Raw genomic sequence first — 26,780 nt, forward strand, 5'->3', positions numbered from 1 at the left:
TAGAAAAATGAACTGTAAGTAGGGAGTCTAAAAGGCTCTGAACTCCAGCAGTCTTATTTGTAACATCCCTGTGAAAAACTAATTTGAGTGTTCATATGGAAATGCCAGACTACAGCCTAATTCAAGTTTGATTAGAAATGCATAGAATAAAATGTGACTGCATTGGCTGGTTCTGCCTTAGCTTCGTTGTTTTTTTTTACCATTTGGCCTTCCATGTAGTAATATAGATAGACACCCTTCATGATTAAGAATCCTGATGGGGTTGAATTCTAAATTGCATTGGAAACCTACAAATTTATGGAGAATAATCAGCCGGGCAACCCAAGTATAGCATAGTCAATGAAGCCCAAAGCCACATCCCTATTCTATACTCATGCAATTCTAACCCTGAGGAAATTTAATGCCTGAATACATCTTAGGCTGTCTGAATTTTGTTGTTGTTCATTGTTTCCTTTCTTCCAGCACAAAGGTATATAATTCATGCATTTTATTTAGTAATCTTTTGACTGCAGATTTTTTTTTGCCACAATCAAGCTATAAATCCCTGTCTTTTTTAAAAAAAATATTTCAGTCATTAAAATATCTTGGAAAGGTGAAAAATTGCTTTCAAAAGAATCAGTTTGACATTTCAGTTTCTGTCATTGCCAATTAGTGAGAAAAAAGATGTAAGGAAGCACTGGATTTCAATATAAAGTGCCTAGACGTCTTAAAAAAGAAAAAAAAAACACCCCAAAGCAGTGTGAATTTGGAAAAGCAAACCATTAGACTAAACTAATAGTATAACATTGCATAGGATTTTACTGTAATATAAATTTATGTGAGCGCTTTGCTGTCTTTAACTGTTAATATATTTTACAATCTCTTTTGGGGAGTTTATATATTTCTTTCCTTGTTGTCCACAAATGCTGATTTGTTTATCATCCTCCTTGGAGCATTCTTGTATGAGGATTTTCATAAATGTTTATGATATAATTTAATCACTTCTTTAAAAAGTATACTGGTATCACTGCATTATGATTTTTTTGCCTTGAAACCTTACCACCAGCTATATTTTGCCCTTCAAAAAAAATCGTATTGTATTCTCCTGGGTTTTTAAAAAAAAAAACATTTTGGAAGGACACTTTTTCAGAATAATAGCCTGGGATAAATATTTATTAGTTTCTACAGAGCAACCCTGCTTGAAATAAATTTAGCCTGACCGGTACCACATGCAAAACGCATAAATGAGCAAGAAACTTCGGAGCTTATATGTGCTCTGTTGCTTTGGCTTCAGCTTCATTTGCAGTCCTATGCTCAGTCGCCTGGAAGTAAGGTGCACTGAGCTTAGTAGAACTTAAAACTGAATAGACACTCACAGGCCTGTGTCATCAAGCCTAAAGCAGCTTGTGTTACACGATGCCATTCTTTGTAATATTTTCCTGTATAAAATAAAAGTGAAAGAAGAGAGTTCTCAGGTGCTCAGAGCAGCGTTCTACCATCAGGCTCCTTCAGAAAGTCCTCCGCTTAGAACAGGGGTGTCAAACTGCCAGCCCGCCGGCCGGTTTCATCATTCCAAAGCCGCGCCCGCCCCATTGCCGGCAATGCAAAAAGAGTCGCGGCACGTCACGTGACGCAGCCGGTTTGACACCCGTGGCTTAGAACATAGAATAACAGAGTGACATTGCAAGTCATGGTCACATGATGTTTTGCTTAACAACTGCGGGTGATTTGCTTAATGACTGCAGTGGAAGCGCGGGTGTAAGTCTATCACAGGGGTCTCCAAACTTGGCTGCTTTAAGACTTGTGGACTTCCAACTCCCAGAATTCCTCAGCCAGCAGGAAGAGGAATTTTGTTTGAAGACCCCTGGTTTTATCACAATCACACGATGTCTTGCTTAATCTCTTAGCAATGAAGTTGCCAATCCCAATTGTGGTCTTTAAATAAGGACTATCTGTAGAGCACGGGTGTCAAACTCAAGTTCATCAGCATTGCGGTTGCCCTCGGGGCCGGATACGTATGGCCTGGGTGGGCGTGGCCTACTGAGTGGGCGTGGCTAGAGTATGTATGGCCTACTGGGTGGGCGTGGCCAGCTCTACATCGTTCGCATCAAGGGTGCCTATGGGTGCCTGGGCAGGAGTGGGACAGATCTGAGGGTCTCTGGCAGAAGGAGGGTCTCTGGGCCAGGGCCAAGGCAGTGGGGGCCGTTCCCTCACTGTTTCCAGGATGGCTTCGCGGGCCGCATGAAACCACTTCGCAGGCCGGATCCAGCCCCCGGGCCTTGTGTTTGACATGTCTGCTGTAGAGGGTTTCATGGAGAAAACCAGCATTTTAAATTATTCTTGGAAATGTACTGATAACTCAGGCGGGACCAAAACACAGATATAATGTGTTCTACTGCTAGTCTCAAGCAGGTTGCTTCATTTTGCATCAGGCACCATTTCTGAGTGATCTTTAAGGCAGTCCTATGTGTATTGACTGCATCAGTTACCACTGCAAATTCTCCCATTCCAGGTAGGGAAATATCCTGGTTATATAGCTTTCATGTGGTTATCCAACATTAATCTTGAGTACAGAATGAACCCTGTAGACTTTCTCAGAGACAGTGCTGTCCTTTCCAGAGATAAGACCAAGAGTTCCTGGGCCTAACTTCAGCTTGTTTACTCCTATCCAGACCCCAACAGTCTCCAGGTGCTGAGAAAAGACTTCACACACTTCCAGAGTAACCCAGGGTGGTAATTCACAATTGGATATCAGCAGTATCTTGATATTGATGGACCAATGGATAATGTCAGTTATAGAATAGAATAGAGCAGGGTAGAATAGAATAGAATAGAATAGAATAGAATAGAATAGAATAGAATATAGAATATAGAATATAGAATATAGAATAGAATATAGAATAGAATAAATAGAATTCTTTATTGGCCAAGCAGGAATTTGTCTCCATTGCATAAGCTCACAGTGTACATAATAAATAGGTCATGGATCATGTTGAACAAAAAAAAAATGCTATGGGACCTTAGCAGTTCTAGTAATGAATTACCTGAAAAAGATGCCATGGTCCCATTTCTGTCAGTCCAGTCTAAATCTGACATTCTTCTCAAGTTATGACAGGAAAATTTTGGGGAACAATTAATGAAATCAGGTAGCTTTCCCTGATTGTCTTGAAACATTCTTCAAAAAATGGTTTTTGAACCTTTGAATTACAATACATAAGGGATGTGTCACTAGACATAATGAACATCTTTTTTTCAGTTCCCCTACAACTTGCTCACTTGGATTGAGGTGTTGAAAAGGTAGAACATTTTCCTTGATTCCTGAATGATAATTAAAAATGGAATGGAATGTGCCTTTGAAAGCTGCTTTTATTTTCTCCTCATGCAGAATTTCATTTCTTCCTTAGTATTAGCTGTGTAGCAATCTTTTAACTGGGGTTGCTAACTTGAGCTTCGCTTGAACTAAGACTCACCTTAGACACAAACTGAATAGAAACTTTTCTGGGTCAATATTTGATTCTTTGAAGGGCACCAAGGCTCCCTCTATTCATTGCCTTCTGTGGAGGACCAGCAAAAGTAGGCAGTATGAACCGTGTGTACCATTTCTGAATCAATATTTAATTTGCACTTCCCTGTCAATGATGAGGACATATATTGAAGTGAATTAAAATGGCTGGAAGTCAAGGTTGCCTTTTACTGTAACCTATGCTGTCTGAAGCTGACATTTTACCAGCTTTTTAGTACTTGTGCTACATTTCAAACCAGGTCACCTTAGACCAGCTTTCTCAACCTGTGGCATCTAGATGATTGGATCTGAATTCCCATCAAATCTCAGCCAGCTTGTTGGCAGAGTTGGTCAAGAGTGATGTAAGTTGAAGCCCAGGACATTTGGAAGGTGCAAACCTGGGAAAAGCTGCACAATTAGTTGCATAATCATGGCAAATTACGTTTTCACACATCAGTTTTTTCTGTACAAGACTATCCTTTCTCCTCATTCCCCTTCCTTATTCTTTTTCAATGGCCTAGGACAGGTCACCTTGATTCTGAGAACATTATGCACTTGTGCTGGCACTTTCACGATTTATTACTGATGAGTAGGCTCTTGTTTTCGTTTCCTTGAAAAAAGGAAGCTTACTTTGCAGCACCAAATATTCATGAGCAAATCTCTTCCCTCTCCACACCCCATTTATAATCTGAAAAGAAATCTGGAAGCCACTGAGATATTCTTGCCATCTGAATAATTTAAAATGTGTCAGTTTCTTTTGCCGAAAGGACTTACTATTTAAATTAAACAGCCAGATTCAGGGGAGCTGTTTTTTTTTAATACAAATTACATTCTGGATGCATTTCCCTCTTACTTATTTGATATTTCTGGAATTCCAATCTACGGCTTTACATTTAATATGTATATGTACTTGTGCTTAAGCCGGCTCTTATATTACGCTGCTTGGTTTTTGCTGCAACTCCTAGGAATTATTTTGCCTTCTCTTCGTTCACATTTTAGAGAACCAAGGCCAAGTTGTAGAGGCGATCTTCCATTCTGTAAAAATGGGTTTAACACAGTATGATCTTGTCAGTGGCCTGGTCTTTGCCTTTGGATCAGGGGTCTTCGAACATGGCCCTTTTATGACTTGTGGACTTCCAACTCCCAGAATTCCTCAGCCAGTGAAGTCCACAAGTCATAAAAGGGCCAAGTTTGAAGGCCCCTGGTTTGGATAGTCAGTTGATGACAGAGTAGCAATGATGGTGGATACCATGGTACCCTATGTACATACGCAGGATCTTTCACACTGTTGTTCACCTGTCTTATTTCCTAACTGCATGGGCCCTGGATTTTAACTAACTTTTTACATACCTACTGTATGCAAAAGTATTGTGATTTCAGAGTATCTTGAGTTTGAATGAGCTGATCCAATCTTGAAATGACCCAACAGTGTACTGTGTTCTAAGCTCAGAATGGTCCTGAATTTGAAACATGGTTGATCTGATACCAAAATACTTCTGATATTTTGAACACCTTTTAACTATTTCATACAAATTAGGTCTTATAAATTTATACACAAATTTCCTACAGACTATTTCTTGTGGGCCTACATACAATTTTTAGTTCAGTGTTATCAAAGTCTGGCTCAGTTGGTGATAACTACATGGATAAGTGATTGTCATATTGAACTATCTCCAGCAGTTAAGATTTTTAAGGACAGTTTTGTGATCTAGTTTGTTTCATTCATTTCCAATTGTGTAAAGGTAAAGGTTCCCCCGCACATGCGTGCTAGTCGTTTCCGACTCTAGGGGCGGGTGCTCATCTCCGTTTCAAAGCCGAAGAGCCAGCACTTGTCCAAGGATGTCTCTGTGGTCATGTGGCCGGCATGACTAGACGCCAAAGGCGCACGGAACGCTGTTACCTTCCCACCGTAGTGGTCCCTATTTTTCTACTTGCATTTTTACGTGCTTTCGAACTGCTAGGTGGGCAGAAGCTGGGACGAGTAACAGGCGCTCACTCTGTTACGCGGCACTCGGGATTCGACCCGCCGAACTGCCGACCTTCTGAACGACTAGCTCAGCGTCCTAACCCACTGAGCCACTGCATCCCAATTTTTTTTTCCAATTGTGAATCACTCCAATTCTTATAGCGGATTCTTCCTAATCGAGTGTTTTGAAGAATCATTATAAGCAGATATTCTGCTATCAAGACCTGATTGTTCTTTATATAATGCAAAGGCAGATACCTAGAGCTAATGTGAAAGGTGTGTCTAACTTACATACTTGCATCCAGTGTCAGAAAGTAGGTACAAAATGGCAGGTTGATGTTGTGATTTCATGCCACTCATTTATCATTTTTGTGATTTGCCTGTACTTTAATATATTAAGATGTATTACATATTCTCATATGGTTCAAAGAAAGGCTTGGCTGTAGGTAACAATAGGAAGGTAAAGGTCTTTCTCACATTCGTTATCCTGTTCATTGCACATTTTCATATAATGTAAATTTTCATGCCTTTCATTTCATTTCCATTCTTGGATATAGGTATGTGTATTAATATTTTCTAATCTAGGCTACACATTTTTGTTTCATATTTGTTGGGAATAGAGCTGATAGTACTTTCACTGTCTCCGCTGCAACTTCAAGCAGCTCATATGCACAAGTTGCTTTCCCAGTTAATTCTATATCAGAGCTGTTTCTATATATACAGGTATTCATTCTCTGCCATGTTTTTGTTCTATATTTCCATTGTTAAAAAGATCTTCCTACAGTCTTTCCATCTTTCTTTAGCTTTATTTGGCCCCATTAAGTCTCTTCTGTGGTTAATCTTCATTACTTTCATCTAAAAATTGTCTTATTTTCCCTTTCTTGTTTTATTTGTTAGCTTCCTTCATTAGTTTCCTTGTCTTTTCTTGTTTGTGTCCATACTTAATCGTCATATATCCCTTCTTGTTTCTCAAGATTTTCATCATCCTTTTTTTTTCTTTTCGACTAAGATCCCTTGTTCTAAAAACAACTTGGATATTTTCCCCTTTGAAATTTTCTGCTTCACAGTGTCTCTTATCTCTTCGGTAGCTCTCTTTTTTCACGTAAATTAAGCATCCTGAATCTGTCCTCTACTTTGATTTTATATTCTGGAGAAGTATGCCCTGCAAATCAAATCTTGCTGGTACGTTTACTTTTTTATTTTTTTTTAACCCCCACATTTCTCTCCCCACAGACTTACAGATGGCCTTAAACTTTATAAGCATTTTATATGCAAACCAAGTAATCTTATCTCTAATCTGCATTTGGTTTCCCATGCTTCTATTTTGGCAAAAATTGTATTCCAGTTGCCTATTGCATTACAAGATCTTTTCTTGCATTGAACATCTCTTAAAATGTTCATAGAATTTTTCAGTCTTCTACAGTTACATCTGCGGCGAGTCCATATTCTTTCTAACAGTGATGTTCACTAATTCTAATAGATCTTGTCCTATTGGAATGTAAGGAACATGGCCGCTTGGGTGGTTAGGATGCTGGTTTGACAAGCAGCAAGCTGCATTCGAGACCCAAGTTCTGCCTTGGGGCAGGGTGAGCTCTCGTCCTTTGCTCTAGCTCCTGATGGGGAGATGAAAGGAGCCCCCAGCTAGGCATCCCCTGGGCAATGGTGATGCCACCGGCTAATCCTCTTGGTACTTCTGACATGAGTGCAATGCGACTGGATTGTAACCAAGCACATATTTAGCTATTATGGCTTTTCAGAGTTTATTCCCCAAAGGTGCTTTGTAGTTCAGAAGAGTTCAAACATTAGCAGTTCTCTAAAGCAATTGGGTCTTTTCCTGGGATTCATGGCTGGCTGCCATAGCTGTTCTGAAATTCCAGGAAAAGATGCATCTGTTTCAAAAGATTGCAGACACCTTGCAACTTCTATTCTCTGAAATACCTTTCTGACATGAACTCAGGATTACTTGCACCGTCAAGTTACTAAAGCCCTTTGGAACGTCACTGTATTGGCAATGGCCTTATGCTTTACGCAGTATATTATACAACCACCTGATTTAAAAGACTTCCACTTCTCTGACCTACACTTATTTCTAAAAACATCCAATGTACCCTGCTTTAACTATTACAAGTTATCCTTGCTTGGGTCTTTCTACATTCCCTGTTCTCTATCCTTTTGAGATGTAAAACTCCTCTGGCATAATCACTGCTGGTAGCTATTAAAGTTGGCAATATTATCTCCAAATCTACTTGTGAAAAAATTCAGCATTCTTCTCTGGTAATTAGAGAAGTCTTTTCAGCTCTCATCACCTACTTGTTTAGATATTTCAGCCATGCCCATAGTCGGTACTTCTTTGTCTGCAACCATAGTTATGTGAGTTGCAGTTGCCTTCTTCCAGGTTTGATTTTGAAGTTTCTAGGTGGGTTGGTTTCTTTCATCCTTGCAAAGTCCTTCTCCTCTCCCTTCTGTGAATTACTCCCCTCCTTTTACCTTATTGTCAGTGATAACCTCAGGTTTAAATCTGCCTTGCTCTCAAGAAATTACTGAAGCTACTGAGCCCTCCCATTATTTATTTATTTATTTATTTGTTTGTTTGTTTGTTTATTTATTTATTTATTTATTTATTTATTTATTTATTTATTTATTTATTTATTTTATTACATTTATATACCGCCCTTTCCCGGAGGACTCAGGGCGGTTTACAGGGTAATTAAAAACCAAAAATACAAAAGTTAAAAACCAAGTTTAAAAAAGATTAAATTTATCCCTGTATCAATAAAACCCCCAATTAAAATAAATTAATCCTCAGCCTGGGCCAGAGAGCTCGAAGAGCCAGGTGTTCAGGCCCCGGCGGAATGAACGGAGGTCGGGGGCAGTCCTCAGCTCCACTGGCAGCTGGTTCCAAAGGGCAGGCGCCCCCACTGAGAAGGCCCTATCCCTGGGTGTTACCCGCCGGCAATCTCTTACCGGTGGCACCCTGAGAAGACCCTCCCTGTGGGAGCGCACGGGACGAAGGGAACTTGATGCCGGCAGCAGGTGTTCCCTCAGATATCCCGGACCCAAGCCATGTAGGGCTTTATAGGCTTTATATATAAAGTCAGCGCCTTCTCCGAGAGCCTATACCTTTCTAAAAATGCCTTGCACTGCTAACACTCTTTAAAGTGAGAGAACATTTAATGGGATGTTTATCAACTAGCAAGATTAGAAATTGGAGCTGAGAGATCATACATTTGATCAGTGGAAATGAATGCTTAAAAAAAATATACAGGTCACAGCAAGAGGGGAAGGAATGCATGGGCATTGAAACCCAATATCGATCCCTCCCTCTCTTTCTGAATCCAAATCCTTGGGTCCTTTTAAAGGCCTGCTGGTTGAAACAAGAGGAACCCAAGATGGATGGTTCCTGTTGTATCTGGTGCTAGCGGCTTGAGCTTAATAACTGCTTTGTGCTGCTTGATTGCTTATTTGTTTGTTTGTTTATTAAAGTATATTTGTTTTGTTATTTATTTTGGAAACTGCCCTCTCTTCTTCGCAGAGAAACACGCATGCAGAGGCAGTATGCAAGTAATATACAGTATAACAACATTTTTTAAAAAAGAAAGTGTCAAATTTTATTAGGAGGCGAAGATCGTTATAATTCAAAGTTAAAAGGTGAGGGGGAGAGTCTTCAAAGCTCCCGTGTTGAACCCCAAGAAAGACAGCAGATCCTGTTCTTCAGACAATTCTGAAAGGCCAGGAGAGTGGGGAACTACCTCACCTTGGGGGTGGGTGGGATGTCCCAAAGGCTGAAGGCAATGGCAGAGGAGGTATTCTTCCTGGACCTTTAATTTAAGTGGAATGGGCTGATGTAATGGGGCAAGGATAGTTATGCAGTCGATCACTTTAGTGAAGACTGATTGTGCTAGTAAATCACAGAAGTGCGCTTTTTGTGATGGAGGGGTTAACAAGGCTGGCATTACACCAACTATAATAAAATGAGTGGATCTATGTAGCCAAATACTGTTTACAGGTTTTCATTGTGTACGGTCCTAAACCTAGCAGCAGAGACAAAGGTTTCCTTGCCTCTACCAGAAAAAAAGACATATAAATCAATACTATAAAATTAGTTTATATAGAAATATTTCTTTCTTCTCCATTTGAAGTTCTGAAATCATTCTCTTACTGGGGCTGTTTGTTAACGTTTTCTAGATTACTTCATTGTCTTCTTGATTTTCTTTTCAAGTTTTACTTGTTATTAACATTTGACATGTTTAAATAGCTTCTCTCCAGACACCTGTCCCTGTGACAAATGACTGGAAAAAGAAGAGCTAGTAAACTTCATAGGATTTCATTCTTTAGAGAACTTCTAAAATACGAAAGAAAAAGTCTGGATAATTTGAATTTATTTTCCACCAGCCATAGTAGGCAATTATTATTTTTTTTCTTTGCTGTAAAAATAAAGTATGTTTCTCATTGTAACTTTATTGCAGAGGTTTTATTACCGCTACAGCAGCTGAAAAGTAATTAAGTTTAGCAGTTGGAAATGGACTTTTCACCAGATATGAAAGAAATTCATACAAAACCTTAGTAAAACCTCATCTAGAATACTGGATCCAGTTTTGGTCACCACATTATAAAAAAGATGTTGAGACTTCAGATGTTGAGACTAAAACATACGAAGAATGGTTGGAAGAATTGGGTATAGCTAGTCTAGAGAAAATCAGGGACGCGGTGGCTCAGTGGGTTAGGACACTGAGCTTGTCGATCAGAAGTTCGGCAGTTTGGCGGGTTGAATCCCGAGTGCCGCGTAGCAGAGTGAGCGCCTGTTACTCGTCTCAGCTTCTGCCAACCTAGCAGTTCGAAAGCACATAAAAATGCAAGTAGAAAAATAGGGACCCCTACGGTGGGAAGGTAACAGCGTTCCGTGCGCCTTTGGAGTCTAGTCATGCCGGCCACATGACCACGGAGACGTCCTCAGACAAACGCTGGCTCTTCGGCTTTGAAACGGAGATGAGCACCGGCCCCTAGAGTCGGAAACGACTACCACGCATGTGCGGGGGAACCTTTACCTTTACCTTTAGTCTAGACAAAAAGACTAGGGATGATGTGATAGCAGTGTTCTAATACTTGAGGAGTTTCCACAAAGGAGAGGGGGGGTCTCCTGCTTGAACAGGGGGGGGGGCTTGGACTAGAAGCCTCCAAGGTCCCTTCCAGCTCTATTCGGTTCAGTTCGGTTCGGTTTGGTTCATTCTGCATCAGCTGAACAACAACTGGGAGAGTGGAAGGATTCTTATGTGATTTTGTGACTTTGAAGTCCTGGGATTTGTGTAATGTGGGCTTTGTGTTCTTAAGGAGTGTTTGGCAATTTCTATTGTGGCTGATGGCTCGTGTTGGATTTTGGAGTGAGGGGTTACTGGTTCTAATTCTATTGCTCTGCTATTGTTAGCTGTAAGTTTTGCTGCAAGGGATTTTGAAGTACAGTATTTTTGTCCTGAATGGATTTTGCCTGTAGCATTCCTTTACTTATGAATGGAGCCATTTGGGGAAGGCTTCCTTAGCCAGCAGCAGTGCTGGCTGCTGGCTCCTTAACTTTCCTTTCTAAAAGGTAAAGGTAAAGTTTCCCCCCTGCACATGCGTGCTAGTCGTTTCCGACTCTAGGGGCCGGTGCTCATCTCCCATTCAAAGCCGAAGAGCCAGCATTTGTCTGAGGACGTCTCCGTGGTCATGTGGCCAGCATGACTAGATGCCAAAGGCGCACGGAACACTGTTACCTTCCCACCGTAGCGGTCCCTATTTTTCTACTTGCATTTTTACGTGCTTTCGAACTGCTAGGTTGGCAGAAGCTGGGACGAGTAACAGGCGCTCACTCTGTTACGCGGCACTCGGGATTCGACCCGCCAAACTGCCGACCATCTGATCGACAAGCTCAGCGTCTTAACCCACTGAGCCACCGTGTCCCATCTTTCCTTTCTAGCCAATGGCTAATTCTTAAAGGGGAATGTGCCTTTTTAAGCTAGTTCCCTCTGCAGCTTGTCTTTTCTGTCTCTGGAGGCTGTTCCTTGTTTGATAAATATATGGAAGAGGGAAAATATGGAGGGGGAGTTCCCAAATTCTTTCTGCAGAAGGAAGGAGATGGGAAGGAGAAAGAGGGAAGGAGGGAAACAGGAAAGAAGAGAGGAGGGAGGGAGATTGTAATGAAAGGGAGGGAGGGTCTGAAGGAAGTCCCACCTTAGCACTTGGCCACCAGCAGCCCTTCCATTGACTTGGCTTGTCAAAAGGTTGCAGAAGGGGATCACATGTCCCTGGGACACTGTGACCATGATAAAGATGAATCAGTTGCCAAGCATCCAAATATAAATCACATGACCCTGGGGATGCTGCAATGGTCATAAGTGTGAAAAATGGTCATGAGTCACTTCAGTGCCGTTGTAACTTTGAACAGTCACTAAGCGAATTGTTGTAAGTCGAGGACTACCTGTACTTTTTCACTTTTTTCCTTTTTTGGGGGGTCATCAAGTTTCTGACACCGTGCTAAGTGGTATTCGAATATTGCCATATCCTAAAAGTGGTACAATCGGTGAAAAGGTTGAAAAGCCCTGGACTAGAAGAACTTCCAAAGGTCCCTTCCAACTCTGTTATTCTGTAACTTTGAAAAGCACTGATCTATAATATGGAGTGGGGTTTAGAAAGATTCAGTGCAGCCCTGTTAACCTGATATAGACATGGAATACATTGCAATATTTGGAGGTATTGAACTATGTCAAGAGTTCCTGAAACAAGCCAACCAACACAAAGCAAAATCCATTGAGCACTATCTAGTTTAAAAGTCACAGCATGGTATGGCATTCCTGTTGCAGTCTGGAAAGAACCCCATGGGGCAGTTGAGAAGGAAAGCCACACAGTGTGTAGCACTAAAATCCAAAGAGCTGAACCCCAGGAAGAACATTTATCCGATAAAATATGCTTGAGAAGGCATGGCTCCTATCTTTAACTGCAAATTCAGATTGAGCTTGCTAACCTAGGAGGCAAAATGCTATGCAGCCAAACCAAATTGAACATTATTACTTTGGGACTGAATGTAAAATGGATTTGGGTGGAGGAAAAATGAGTGTTAGGTTCTTTATGCAGAGAGATCTAAGTGACATCACACTGTGAGACCGAAATTGCAAATGCTTCAGTTCTCAGTCATAGAGAAAGCACAAACTAAGCTATAATTTTTGGCCTTGGAAAAATCAAAATGCTTCAATGCCACAATTGACAGAACTTTGTAGTAACTCAATTCATCTCTGTGCCAGTCATTAATACAACCTATTTGTACAATGCTTTGTGAAGGCAGTCCGGTTTTGTGGTATTAAACAGATGGTTTTAAATTGGGAATGTGGCTGCCTTTAGGTTTTTTTTTAAGCTTTGTCTTCACTTGTCCTTTGTTCATTAAATATTGAGGGTAAAATACAAGGACTTGTGGCCTGAGATGCTCTTGAACTCAGTATACTTTAATTTCTGAGTAGATATGGCATAGCTACTTACAGTAATAAATAAATATATAAATGCATGCTAGGTTCAGATACATTAGTCAACATCTCTTAAAATGATGGGAAAAGGCAAGTTAAGTTGTTTTTGTTACTAAAATTCCTGCTGAGCAGAATGGTGCCTTAGATTTCTATTTCTAGTTCCAACAAGTTATTGGTAGATCTTTAAAACTTAATAGAATTCTGTTTGATTATTCATTTTCATGCAACAGGATTAGTCTCAGCTGGAAATCAAGTTTGATATATATTGGCAAAGTTATCTGAAGAGCTGGTAGGGCTTTTTTTCCCCATGGCTCCATCTACCAGTTGTTAATCCTTCCAAGATGTAAGCATCATTCTAGTATAAAGTAGACTCTTCTAGTGAGTTTCTCCTTAAAAGAGGCAGTGTGGATAATACAAAGTTTTACTCCCGTGTTTAAAGCAAGTTCCTGCAGTAGAGATCATTCTGTATCTGTATATATCTGTATATTCCCTGGAAAATGAAGGGCCAAAATTTGCAAGGAATTTTCACAGGTAAGTAAAGAATCTCCCAGGTCCAGACTTACGGTATTCCACAATATGGAAAGGTGTGAAGTATCATGCTAAGGGCTAAATAAGTGGTGTGGAATTTGTTGCTTTCCATGTATCGTTGAATGACAGTTCTGAGCCTGCATGGATAGTAGTGAGGCAAGCTTGTTGTATCAGCAAGATTTGAATGGCAAAGGGTTTTCTATTCTGAACTGGGTATGGGTATCATATCCTTCCCCCCCCCCCTTTTTTTTTGTGCCATTGTGCCTGGCAATTGCCTGGAAAAATCCCTACACTTTTCTTGGCAAGGTTTCAGAAGTGGCTTGTCACTGGCTGCTTTCTGGGGTTAAGAGAGCGTGACTAGTCCAAGGTCACCCAGCTGGCTTCATCCCTAAGGCAGGACTAGAACTCACAGTCTCCTGGTTTCTTAACCATAACCCCAAACTGCCTCTCATATCCTACCCATATTGCCTCTTTACTCCAGGACCTGTTCAGAGCATGTGTGTTGCTTATTTTCTTATTCCTGAAGCCCCTATAACAGGGGTGTCAAACTGCCAGTCCACTGGCTGGACACGTCACGATGAAACTGCGCCCACCCCATTGCCGGCAGTGGGGAAAAAGCTCCGATACATCGCGTGATGTCACGTGATGTTGCGAGCTTGACGTGTCTTCCCTATACTGACATAAGCTTGCTAATAGGGAAATACCTTTCTAAGAAAGGAGATGTGGAAGTTGCAGCCTACAGTTGGGAAATCAAGTTAGGCGAAAAGATGCTCTTCTTTGACTGTTTCTTAATTCATTCTCCTTCCATACATTGACTATCAACCATTAATCTTTCTACCTTGATTTGGCACTGAGCAATAGACTTTTCTACTGTCCTGCATACCGCCATTCCCTCAATTAAAATTCACAGTGTGTAGCCCAAACAAGCAGCGCTGTTGACAGTTTATTTTATTTCCCCCCCCCCCATTTCTTTTCACAGAAACTGAAGCAGAAGAATCAACAGCTGAAGCAAATCATGGATCAATTGCGGAATCTCATTTGGGACATAAATGCCATGTTAGCAATGAGGAACTGAATACGTTTTTCTTTCTTTCTCATTATAATATTTGATGTTATTTGTTACAGAAGAATAACTTTTTAAAGAAGACTTGGAGGGGAGAAGGGTATCTTATTTCCCCCCCCCCCGAAATGTTTTGAAACAGCGAGACCCACAGGTATTCGATTATACCTTAAATAATCATGTATATATTTGTTACAATTTGGTTATGTATATTTAAGCTTTGAAGTTCTAGGCAGTGATTAAATTCAATGTGAGCTTTAATTTTCAGTCCAGACTGGACAACTTTTATTTTTGAGGTTTGGGCAACAGTTTATTTTATATTAAATAGTATAAAGTCATTTCATGAAGAAAAACAAAGGATAGTTTGTCTTAAAGAATGCATTCTTGTTCTCAACAAGAAGTGATCTGGATCAAGTTGTGTAATTTCACCATCGTTTTTTAAAAAAACCCAATCATAAAACATATTTCCTCAGGCAAGGGGTTTTAAATTTAGAATTAAGCCATGATTGTTAGAATGTACTAATCTGCATGACCAACTTACTATTGATGACAAAAGCCAAGCACTCAAACAAGAAAGAGGAAAATGTCAAGGAAAGCTTTAGCAGAAGGGTGAATGTTTTATGTTTAGCAATGGTGGATAGGATTTAAACAAAAATAGATTTTTTTTGTCTTAATTTAAAATAATTTCCTGCAAGGTTGCCTTCTTTGTTTGCAACTAAAATGGGTCATTGAATGTGGGAGCACAATTTACTTAGAGACTTCAGAATTAGAGAAGCCGGCCTCACTGCATCACAAATGGAATCAGAACACGACAACAGAAGCTACCCTCCCCCTCTTATCCCCTTTTCCCCCAGATGGTCACAAACGTTTCAGAACAAAATACTACCCTCCATCAACCTACCACCTTGACATCTTAAAAATGATTTTTTTTCATGACAATTGATAGATGGCATCCTGCCTAGCCTTAATAAATACATTCAAGGTTGCCTTCTTAATCAGATGCCTTTTAAAGTGACTAACACTAGTTTGGTAGGATTTTCTTTTCTTTGATATATCTATGTGTGTGTGTGTGTGTGTGTGTGTGTGTGTAGTCCTTTTCCCCTAAGGAAAAAAAATATTGCTATGTATCTTTTATAGTATTTCTGTTGGTGGCAACTTTCTTTCAGGAGTCCTAACCAGCTAGAATGCTTCCTTTTTAAGTGCTTGTTGGATGAGAAGCTGTTGAATCTCCTGACCCTTGCTTCTGACTGGTGAGATACAGAGATTGAAAACTAGTTGGACAGGACAAGTGTGGACTGAAGACCATCTCACTATTTATTGTCCCTTGTTACCAAAATCCCAGGTTTATTGTCTTATGGAATGTGGGAATTCTATTCAGGTGTCATCCATTCGTTGGAACTCATAATTGATTGAGATGCGTTCTGTATGTGTTGGGGTCCAATCACTGTCATCTCTAAGTAGCCGCCAAGGATGGTGGAAAATATAGTCCTATCCCTATAGAATGCGCCAAGTTGAAGCAAACAAATGCCAGCCATTGTTTAGCAGGCACTGTGATTTGTACCAAAGCCTTCACAGCCTAAGAAGCCAAACAGTTAATTGGCCGAGACAAACCTTTTATCTTATTTGGGGGTGAAAACTGGCAGCTGATATATTTCTTCAGTTGTTTAAAAAAGATGGTGTGATCAGGGGGAAAAAAATCCCCCTATTTGCAACTAAAGTATATACAAATCAAACTGTCTGGATGCTATGCCTGGAAGTGCTGTGGGAATTTGTAAACAAACCCTCTTGACAACCAATTTTATGGAATCTGAAACAGCTAAGGAAGTAATGAAATAGCAGACAAAAATAAATGATTCTTTTAAAATTGCCATTAGGTAACTTGGCTATTTAAGCCTACAATTATTTACTCAGAACTAAGCCTCCCTGATTCCGGTGGGATTACAGCTAGAGAAGGTGTTCTGGATTGGGTCTTCTTTCATATTTATGGGAAATAGAAAGAAAGAATCACCTAGGGCAGAACTCAAAATGTTAATAAAGTAGTAGATCCGTTGCATTCAATTGCAAACTTTTGGATTTATGTCAGCGTAACTGGGAGCAGAATTTGACTTCATTTGTTTATTCATAAGGCACAGATCTTACTAGACAAAGAGCTATGCATTTCCACCTAGTCTTTTTTTTTTGTTTCAAATGCTAACGGGATAAGATGGCACAAAAAGCATAATATATCTGGAACAAGTGCACTCATTTATTTGTTTGTTTCATTTAGACTCTTCCTTGCCCTCCAGAAGCTGCAGGCAACATGCACTGTATTAGTTTTCCTGTAGTTTTCCCTATGACATCAATTCTGTGGGTTCAGCTAGCCAAGAGTAGGACACTAGGTCAGTCACCCAGTGAGTTTCCATAGCTCAAAGTAGATTTGATTCTGGTTTCTTCCAGTCTACGTACAACGCCTCCATCACTATCCCACACTGGCTCTCAATATCCCTTCTTACACATCAAAGGGGATCGTTAATGCAGAAGTCTAGGCCTTCTGATTTGAATCTATGCAATGATTGTGAATAATGAAATGTTTCAATGGGATGTAAAATCAAGATTTTTATATTTTGGTGCTCTCTGAGCTTGATTGTTTGCTTTCAGAGATATCCTTACCCAAGTGGGTAGCTTTGTAACATCATCAGCACTGATGATGTTGCCTAGTCGGGTAATGACCCATCTATAAGTAAACAACCAAACTCAGAGAGCACCAAGGACCCCATAATTCAACCCTGACCTATAGATAAACTCTTCTATTTTTGTAGAAGGCTTAATGATAAGGCTTAATGAGTTCACTGTTTCACTACTTTGGCTTGAAAAGTCTTTGGCCTCAAGAATTTTTACAGCCTGTTTCTACTCATCAAATCAAGCTAAAGACATAAGTGTCTATATTTTGTATTAATTTTACCTATGGATATCTAAAAACAATACTCTGGGTCAATAGTAAAGAATAGCAAAAGTTTTGTTTGATAATTTGTGGACCCATGACCTGCATTCATTCCATCTTTTTTTTGCCAAATGTGCAAAATGCAATCTGATGAATGCTTCTTCAGTTATTAAATTTAGTGGGTCTTGCTTTCAGGTAAGTCTTATAAGATTACAGCCTTAAGCTATGGTTTCATACTAAGATGAGATGTGTGCTATGGTCAGAATACCCCAGCTGAAGCCACCTGTCTTTAGATTTCCATTGACCCTTAATGTGTACTGATCCATTGAATCAGTTGCCGCGTCACAAGAATCAAATGGATTACTTTGAAGTTGCTTGCTTGAAGGGCAAAATCTAAATGGAATAAACAAGAGCTAGAGCCAGTTATTCTGGTTTTCAGAGGTGGCTTTTAAGAGATTCCATCATAATAGCAGAGAATTGCCGTCATGCTGTGGTAAGAAGACTAATTACTTCCTATAGCAAGAATGTCCAACTTTGGCAATTTTAAGACTTGTGGAATTGAACTCCCAGAGTTTCCCAGGAAATTCATAGGAAATTCCAGGAGTTGACATTCACAGACCTTAAGGCTGCCAAGGTTGGATGCCTCTATTCTATAGGCAGGCTTTAGTTGCATTCCCATGAAAAGGCTGGTGTGTTTGGCAACCATCTGCATGTAATGTGGCTAATGGAATGTTGACTTGCTGTATGTTCCTCTCTGGGCTTTTTATCTTTTCTCCAGAATTTTTCCCCCCTCTTCTTAATGTATGAGGTTTTGTTTCAATAGAGATACAGTATCTCACTGACAGCACTAGCCGTTATTCCTCTTTGCAAAACTTGACGGCTAAGACCTATGGAAATTTCTCTGATTGGTTCTAAGCTCTTTTGCTTAGTGCCATCAAATCAATCTCCCTAAGCTTGGAGAATATAGTTTCTTAAGACAATTATTAAGGCAATGGATGGAAACTAATCAAGGAGAGAAGCAACCTAGAACTAAGGAGAAACTTCCTGACAGCTAGAACAACTAACCAGTGGAACAACCTGCCTCCAGAAGCTGTGAATGCTCCAACACTGGAAGTTTTTAAGAAGAGACTGGACAGCCATTTGTCTGAAATGATATAGGGTTTCCTGCCTTAGCAGGGGGTTGGACTAGATGACCTCCAAGGTCCCCTCCAACTTCTTCTTCTTCTTCTTCTTCTTCTTATTATTATTATTATTATTATTATTAGTATTAGTATTAGTATTAGTATTAATTTAATTTAATAATTTAATTTAATAATTTGATTTCTATACCGCCCTTCTCCCGAAGGACTCAGGGCGGTGAACAGGGCAATACACAATAAAAAACCAGATACAAAAATTAAAAAACCATTAAAAACCAATTAAACATCATGCCCATAAAATCAATACATAATTAAGTTAAAAACTAATTTTAAAAACCCAACCCCATCCCGTCAGACCAGGCCAGCTTGTTCGAAAAAGAATGTTTTAAGATCGCGCCGGAAGGAGCGAAGGTCGGGGGCCGTCCGGAGCTCAACTGGTAAGCTGTTCCAGAGGTCTGGCACGCCCACAGAGAACGCTCTCCCCCTGGGGGTCACCAATCTGCATTCTTTGATCGGCGGCACCCTGAGGAGGCCCTCTCTGTGGGAGCGCACTGGACGGAGGGACGTTGACGCCGGTCGCAGGTGTTGCCGTAGGTAATCCGGACCCATGCCATGAAGGGCTTTGTACGTCATAACTAACACCTTGAACCTCACCCGGAGAGCAACCGGTAGCCAATGCAGCTCGCGGAGCAGAGGTGTAACATGGGAGTATCGGGAAACTCCCAAGACGACTCGCGCGGCTGCATTCTGCACCAGCTGGAGTCTCCGGGTGGACCTCAAGGGCAGCCCCATGTAGAGAGCATTACAGTAGTCTAGACGAGAGGTCACGAGCGCATGAGTGACTGTGCGCAAGGCATCCCGGTCTAGATAGGGCCGCAACTGGCGCACCAGGCGAACCTGGGCAAAGGCCCAACTAGTCACAGCTCCAATATGCTCTTCCAAGGAGAGCTGTGAATCTAGAAGGACCCCCAAGTTGCGGGCCCTATCTACGGGGGGTAATAGCTCACCCCCCATGGCCAATGATGGGATAATCGGAATTTCCCGGGATGCCGGCACGAACAGCCACTCAGTCTTGTCAGGGTTGAGTCGAAGCCTGTTCCTCCCCATCCAGACCCGGACCGCCTCCAGGCAACGGGACATCACGTCAAGGGCATCGCTGGGGTGGTTTGGGGTAGAAATAAAAAGTTGGGTATCATCAGCATATTGGTGATACCCAACTCCAAAACCACGAATGATCTCACCCAGCGGCTTCATATAGATGTTAAACAGGAGAGGCGAGAGAACCGATCCCTGAGGAACTCCACAAATGAGAGGTCTCAGGGTCGATCTCTGCCCCCCTGCCAACACCGACTGCGAACGTCCCAGGAGGTAAGAGGAGAACCACTGGAGAACCGTGCCTCCCACTCCTAACCCCCTGAGACGTCGCAGCAGGATACCATGGTCGATGGTATCAAAAGCCGCTGAGAGGTCTAAAAGGACTAGGACAGAGGAACAACCCCTGTCCCGAGCCCGCCAGAGATCATTCACCAGCGCGACCAATGCCGTCTCCGTGCTGTACCCGGGCCTGAAACCCGATTGGTACGGGTCTAGGTAGTCAGCTTCCTCCAAGAACAAAGGGAGCTGATGCGCCACCACGCTCTCAACAACCTTCGCCAAAAAGCGAAGGTTGGAGACCGGACGATAGTTGTTTAAAATTGCTGGGTCCAAGGCAGGCTTCTTGAGAAGGGGTCTCACCACCGCCTCCTTCAAGGCGGCGGGAAAACTACCCTGACTCAAAGAAGCAGTAATCACTGCCTGGAGCCAGCCTCGTGTCCCATCCCGGGCTGCATAAGTCAGCCAGGAGGGGCACGGGTCCAACAAACACGTGGTGGAGCTCAGCTTCCCCATGATCTTGTCCACTACTTCAGGGGTCACAGGATCGAACTCTTCCCAGATTAAATCGACAAGACCGCCCGTATCCTCTTCGTCAGACTCTGCCCAGTCGGAGTCCAAACCGGTCCGGATCCGAGCGATTTTGTCCGACAGAAATCGACTAAACTCCTCGGCTCGACCCTGCAAGGGTTCCTCCCTCACCTCCTGATTAAGGAGAGAGCGAGTCACCCTAAACAGGGCGGCCGGGCGATTCTCTGCGGACGCAATGAGGGTGGCAAAGTGGTTAGACCTAGCCACCCTCAATGCTGCGAGATAAGTTCGCGTAAACGACCTTAGTCGTAACCGGTCAGATTCGGATCGGCTGGACCTCCAACAGCTCTCTAGGCCCCGTCTCCGATGCTTCATCTCGCGGAGCTCCATGGAGAACCATGGGGCCCGTTGGGATCTGCGTCGGGTCAAGGGCCGCATGGGTACAACTTGGTCGAGTGCCTCTGTGGCTGCCCTTTCCCAGGCTTCCACCAGGGCATCGACCGAGCTGTGAGCAAAGGAGGCAGGTGGGGGCCCAAGCGCCGTTTGGAACCGCTCAGGGTCCATAAGGCGCCTAGGGCGGAACCATCTTGTTGGCTCAGCAACCCCACGACAGGGAGTGGCAAAACGGAAGACCATCCGCAGGAGATGATGATCGGTCCATGACAGGGGTAAATTAATTGGGGAACACCCCCCCCAGATCATCTAACCACCGTCCAGATAGAAAAACCAGATCGAGCGTGTGACCCCCTCCGTGAGTTGGGCCCAGAATAACCTGCTTCAGGTCCATGGCCGTCATGGAAGCCATGAACTCCCGAGCTAACTCAGATGATCCCCCCAGGGATGGTAGGTTGAAGTCACCCAAAACTATAAGTTTGGGGAACTCAACCACCAACCCTGAGAGGATATCGAGAAGCTCAGGCAGGGCTGCTGCCACGTGTCTAGGTGAAATATACACCAACAGCAAGCCCAACTGAGCTCTGGGACCACATCTCAGGAGGAGGGACTCACACCCGGCTATCTGGACTATGGTGGCCTCCCGCGGACATAAGGTCTCCCTCACAACAACTGCCACTCCACCGCCCCTACCTTGAGCCCTAGGCTGGTGCAGCACCCGGAAACCTGATGGGCTAAGATCAACCAGGGGGACCCCGCCCTCTGGGCCCAACCAGGTCTCCGTAATGCAAGCCAGGTCCGCATGCTCCTCCTCAATCAGATCGCGAATGAGAGGTGCTTTATTCATTACAGACCTGGCATTAAAATACACGAGCCTGAGCTCAGGTGGCTGCTCATCTTCGCTCCCGGTACCACGTGCTGAAATCAGAGGGTCGGAGCGCATCACCGCTTGAAGACAGCGGGGACGCACCCCCGGGTATTGATGTGGCCCTCTGTTCCTACACCTGCGGCCATTCCCAACCGCCGTGGGAATAGATAATCCCACACCCTGCCCCGGGGCCCCGTAAACCCCCAGCCCGGCCCCTACCACGGCGCGATCAGTCCCTGACCTGGTCTGAGAAACGGTTGGTGGAACCCCCCTAGTTTCCAACCGAGCCGATGAGCCCACCCCGCTCCCTAACCCCTCAAAACATTTAGCTAAAAAACACACCAGGGGCCTCTTATTAAATTTGGAAGAGAGGCTCCTGTCCCTGCCCAGCCATCTCTCGGGGTCCCAATAATTGGGTCTGTCATCAAGAGGCACGATGGAAAAGCAGGCGGGTCGCACCCAGGAGAGGGGGGCACCCCTGAGCGCCAATAAGGCTGTGCTGGAGTAAGATAAAATCATTAGTCCGGGGGAGTCCAGTCAGGCAGTCCATCAGTCAAAAGTTGGAAAGCTGAAAGTCAAAAGTGTCCAATTCACCAGCTCCCTGCCACTGAGCTGGGTACCAGTCAGATGACTCCAGGATAGAACAGGCACCTCCCTCTCACGAAGGGCCCAGATCTACGATGGGATGGACAGTTGCCAACTCAAAAGGGCATACCTCCCTAGATCTCTCACCTCTAGGGAGGCAGCAGATGGTAATTGGTTGGTATCGATGATAACATATACGAGCCGCCCTCTCACAGAGGCTCGTCCAAGACCTTCTTGCTTCAGTGGGGACCATAGAGAGAGAAAAAGAAGAGCAGCAGTTATCAGGATTAACCTGAGGGTAACCATAGTTAAGTTGGAGAGCAGAGTTCCTCTCAAGGCGGGAAACGCAAAGCGGGGAGAGCAGGAGACGCAGGATAGAAGATCGATGGACCCCGATGCAGGGGGCTGAAAGCCGGAGGCAAAAAGCCCGTCGCCCAGCCAGCCACACACAGCACCAGAAGTCAGGCAGTCCCACGCCAGCCGCAGGCCTCCCCGATCGAGAGCAAACAAGAATAACTTCAAACAGACCTCCACAGACCGCGCAGGGGCCACGAGCCAGCAAAACGCTCCCCATTCCGCTCGCAGTCGATCACTCCACCGTTCTATTCTGAGGCCGAGTCAACCTCCATTACTAAGCAAACAGGAAAATCGGAGGCCACTCTAGGCCGCGGCTCTATCGGCCCCGAGGATCCACCATTCGGAGCCCTCCAAGCCGCGGCTCCTCCCAGCTCCACCAGGGCCTCCGAGATGAAGACACCGAAGCTTAGTTGGAAAATGGAGGGCTGCAACTCCAACTGCATGCTGACTCTCCTTCTCTCTCGGTTCAATCAACTCTCCGAGCCACGACAAAGAGGAAAAACATCTCCGCGGGCTCGGAGGAACCCCAAAGGACCGGTAAGGACACCAAAACTGGAAACGCTCCACGGAGCTCAGCCCAGCACCTCCGCCATCGTGGGCATGCGCAGTTTAGTATTAGTATTAGTATTATTAGTATTATTATTAGTATTATTATTAGTATTATTATTAGTATTATTATTAGTATTATTATTAGTATTATTATTAGTATTATTATTATTATTATTACACGGGCAAGCCACTTATCAACTAGCAACTGCAACCAATGGTGCAGAGTTTCATACCCATATTGAAGTAGCCAAAGCAGGCCATTGACTTCTTCAGAACTAACAGAGGACTGTTCTCAAAACCCAAATGTAGCAAATGAGGCTTATTTCCAAACTCAGAACATTAGAGACCACTAAAGGGCACAGTTTAGGGTTTCCTGCTTGAGCAGGGGGTTGGTTTAGAAGACCAAAGTCTCTTTCAACTCTGTTATTCTGTTATTCGAGCATACGAAAAACTCTGGACAGTCCATACCAAGGACATTCTTGTCCAAGCTTTGTTTCCACCATGGCCAATTAACTGCCTATGGAAAGCCCAAGAGCAGGATCTGACAGCAACCTCAGCGTTCCCTAGCAACTGGTTATCAAGAGGCCTTCCCATTCTGAGAAGCGGTTATTGAAAGTCTTTTTTTTTCCCCTCCAAGAAATATATAAAGCTGCTTCGCCCGGAGCCACACCATGATTTTCCACTGAATGACCCAGTTTTCTAAGAATTTAGACTAGTTAAATCTGGAACTTACATGTAACCCCCTTCTGTACGTTGAGCTATACCTAGGAAAGTGTAAAAAGAAAAAGAGGAATCACGTAATTCAGAAGCTACAGAGCAGACTAGGTTCAGACAAGTTCCTAGATCTGAAAAGGTTGGAAATTACTGTCTACTTTTGAAAAGGAAGAAATGAAAATTCAAAGTAATTAATAGCATTTCCAGAGGATTTTGTAATGCACATCATTGTAAGATCTATGAAGTCATTATAAGACTTACAAGGTACAAATTAGCTCCTGTGCTGGTCACTAGGATGCTGTCAGAACCATTCAGTTCAATTTTAAAACCTAAAATAGATTTTTCTGCTTGTCTCTTAGCCTGTTAACACCACTATCATCATGACAAAGCTCTCTGTCCCTGTATGTCCCAATTCATTTCTTCTGTAAAAATTTGACATTCTCTCTAGGTGCATCTAGATTTTGAAACTGCAATCCGTTTGGACTAACGAGTGGGAAGGATCAACTGATGACAATTTCAAAAATTGTCAGGATCAACTGATGACAATTTCAAAAAGCAATGCTGTTTTTTCCTTCACCGGGTCTGCTTTTTTGTTGTATCACACAAACTCCCCTGTTACTGGGTTAATGGGATATGACAGAAATGACAGAAAGCATGTTACGAATTATTAGGGGGGGGGGGGGAAGCTTAGCCCTGGAGTTCTTTATTTTTAATCTTTGCGTGCCTCCATCTCTTCCCATCTGGACTTGGATGCATTCCTTTTTTAAAACATATTTTTTTAAAATGTTAGAAATGGTCTAGTTCAGTCTGGATCTTTCAAGAGGATCCTGGTGGCATACGCATCACTTATCACCACCCCTTCATCCCTGAGACAATGCTATATGATATCCTTGGCCAGGGGTGTCAAACACCCCGCCCGTGGGCCGGTTTCATCATACTGAAGCCGCACCCACCCCACTGCCGGCAATGCAAAAAAAGTCAAGATACGTTAGACATGTCACTTGACGTGGCGAGTTTGACACCTGTGTCCTAGGCTGAAAACGTGCCTACATGGGTTTCTTGTCTGGTCTTCCTTCAAGATGCTGGTTGGATTTTACGCTCCTTGTAAAGGTCTGGGGGAAAAAAAGTATTGCAAGGGGGAGTAGGTTCTCTCCAGATGCCAAAAATAACAAGAGCCTCAGTGAGAACGACGGCACAACTCGTAGCTTTTGTTGATACAACTGGGGTGCTGGGCCTTTGCCCTGAAAATCCAGATTCCGCATTACCAATTTATCTACAAAGCTTTCATTCATTTGATATGTTCTCATTCTACTCTGTCAGGAACTTGGAAAAAATGGAAATAAAAGCAATGGATAGTATGACCTGGATAGGCAGTCTAAGCACAGCCTCAGTTGGATGCTTCTCTGTTTAGCATTTTGCAAGCCATTTTACGATGAGATTTTACAAACACACGTTTCAGGGCTGAAAGGATGCTGGTTGGCTTCTGGCTTGGACCATGTGGATGCCCAGCAGCAGAGCACAAGCAGCCCAGTTCATCATAGACATCAGAGAAGGCTTTTGACCTTGAAAACAATGACCATGTGAACACAACTCTGTTTAGAGGGGCATTAGAATAAATAGCCAGATGTTTGACCCTTGGCTTAAGTGTTCAAGCCCAAACTAAATACTTTGCAGGATCTTTCATCTCTGGGCTAGGGAATTATTTGACCTAGCTTAAATTGGTAATGATGGGGCATACTCTACTGCTGAACCCATTGACTCAGTTACTGAGTACCATGTCCAGCAATAAAACAAGATTTTGCTAGTAATTAATGCAAAAGTTAAGAGACTGATATCTTTGCCTTTGATTCTTGCAGTAGAAAATATTCTGAGTATTGCTGTGTCAATGTGGATTCTTTCCACATTCAACATCCAGGAGACAGACAGACAGACACATATATAAATCTATATATATCTTGGTCATGCTCACTTAAGTTGTAAAGGAAAGGTATGTCATTCATTTCAACATTAATAAACTTATTTAAGATTCTTCCAAGAGACACATGTGTAAGTAAACTGAATGTAAATTATTGGAGGGTGGAGTTCACATCCACTAAACTGAGGGGTAAGCTGTGGTTTGTTGAATAATATGTTCATACACTGGGCTAATTCATAAACCATGGATATAACCATTAATATAACCATATTATACTCATGACTTAGTTAATATGCTAAAACAAAAAGTCAAGCCCTATAGGTATAAGGTAAACTTAGGCTCACTTTTCCATTTCTACATCCTTTTAATGTGTTTTGAATGTTTGTAGAAGATCTAAATACATTTGGAAAAAAAGATCAGTGTCTTCCTCTCATTCCCTACATTTTACAATTTTGATTGCAGAACCCAATTGGGGTTATCTTTGGTAAAAGACTTTTTTTCCTAAGAAATAAAGGTATAAAAGAAGCATCTCTGTGTTAGATTCTCTTTCTGTTATTCCGCTGTCTGTCTCTCTCCCAGAATAATCTCAAATTATTTAGGGGGTGGAGGGGGGGGAGAGGTTTGCACTAGTTGTTGAAATCCAGATAGCCCATTCCATCTCATTCCACCGTATTTAATGAGCCTACCGCTAGTTTTAGAAGGGAATATTTATTTTATCAAGACATCCAGAAGTTGGGATGTACACGAATCAAAGATCTCACCCAACATGGAACTATCTAAACGCGCACAACTCCTATTATTCATGACCGTCGTGGCTTCAGATTGACCCTGGGTGATCTGTAACAGCTTCTCGGTGGCAGGAAATGCATGCTACATGTCTCTCTTTGATTTGATAAACCCCTCACTGGGCTGCTGG

At 42.7% G+C, this 26,780-nt stretch overlaps 1 protein-coding gene across 1 annotated transcript in view; it reads left to right on the forward strand.

Moving 5' to 3' along the window:
* MED30 (mediator complex subunit 30) overlaps window positions 1-26,392 on the forward strand; it is a 36,216-nt gene extending 9,824 nt beyond the window's left edge. The window contains exons 5-7 of the mRNA XM_081323712.1: window positions 14,442-14,676; window positions 15,689-15,772; window positions 24,398-26,392. Coding sequence (XP_081179838.1) covers window positions 14,442-14,537 — 96 coding nt within the window. The 3' untranslated portion in view covers window positions 14,538-14,676; window positions 15,689-15,772; window positions 24,398-26,392. The remainder of the gene's footprint in view (window positions 1-14,441; window positions 14,677-15,688; window positions 15,773-24,397) is intronic.
* Window positions 26,393-26,780: the final 388 nt, after the last annotated feature.

This window comes from Vipera berus, assembly GCF_964194415.1.
Source record: "Vipera berus genome assembly, chromosome: 3".
Taxonomy (NCBI): domain Eukaryota; kingdom Metazoa; phylum Chordata; class Lepidosauria; order Squamata; family Viperidae; genus Vipera; species Vipera berus.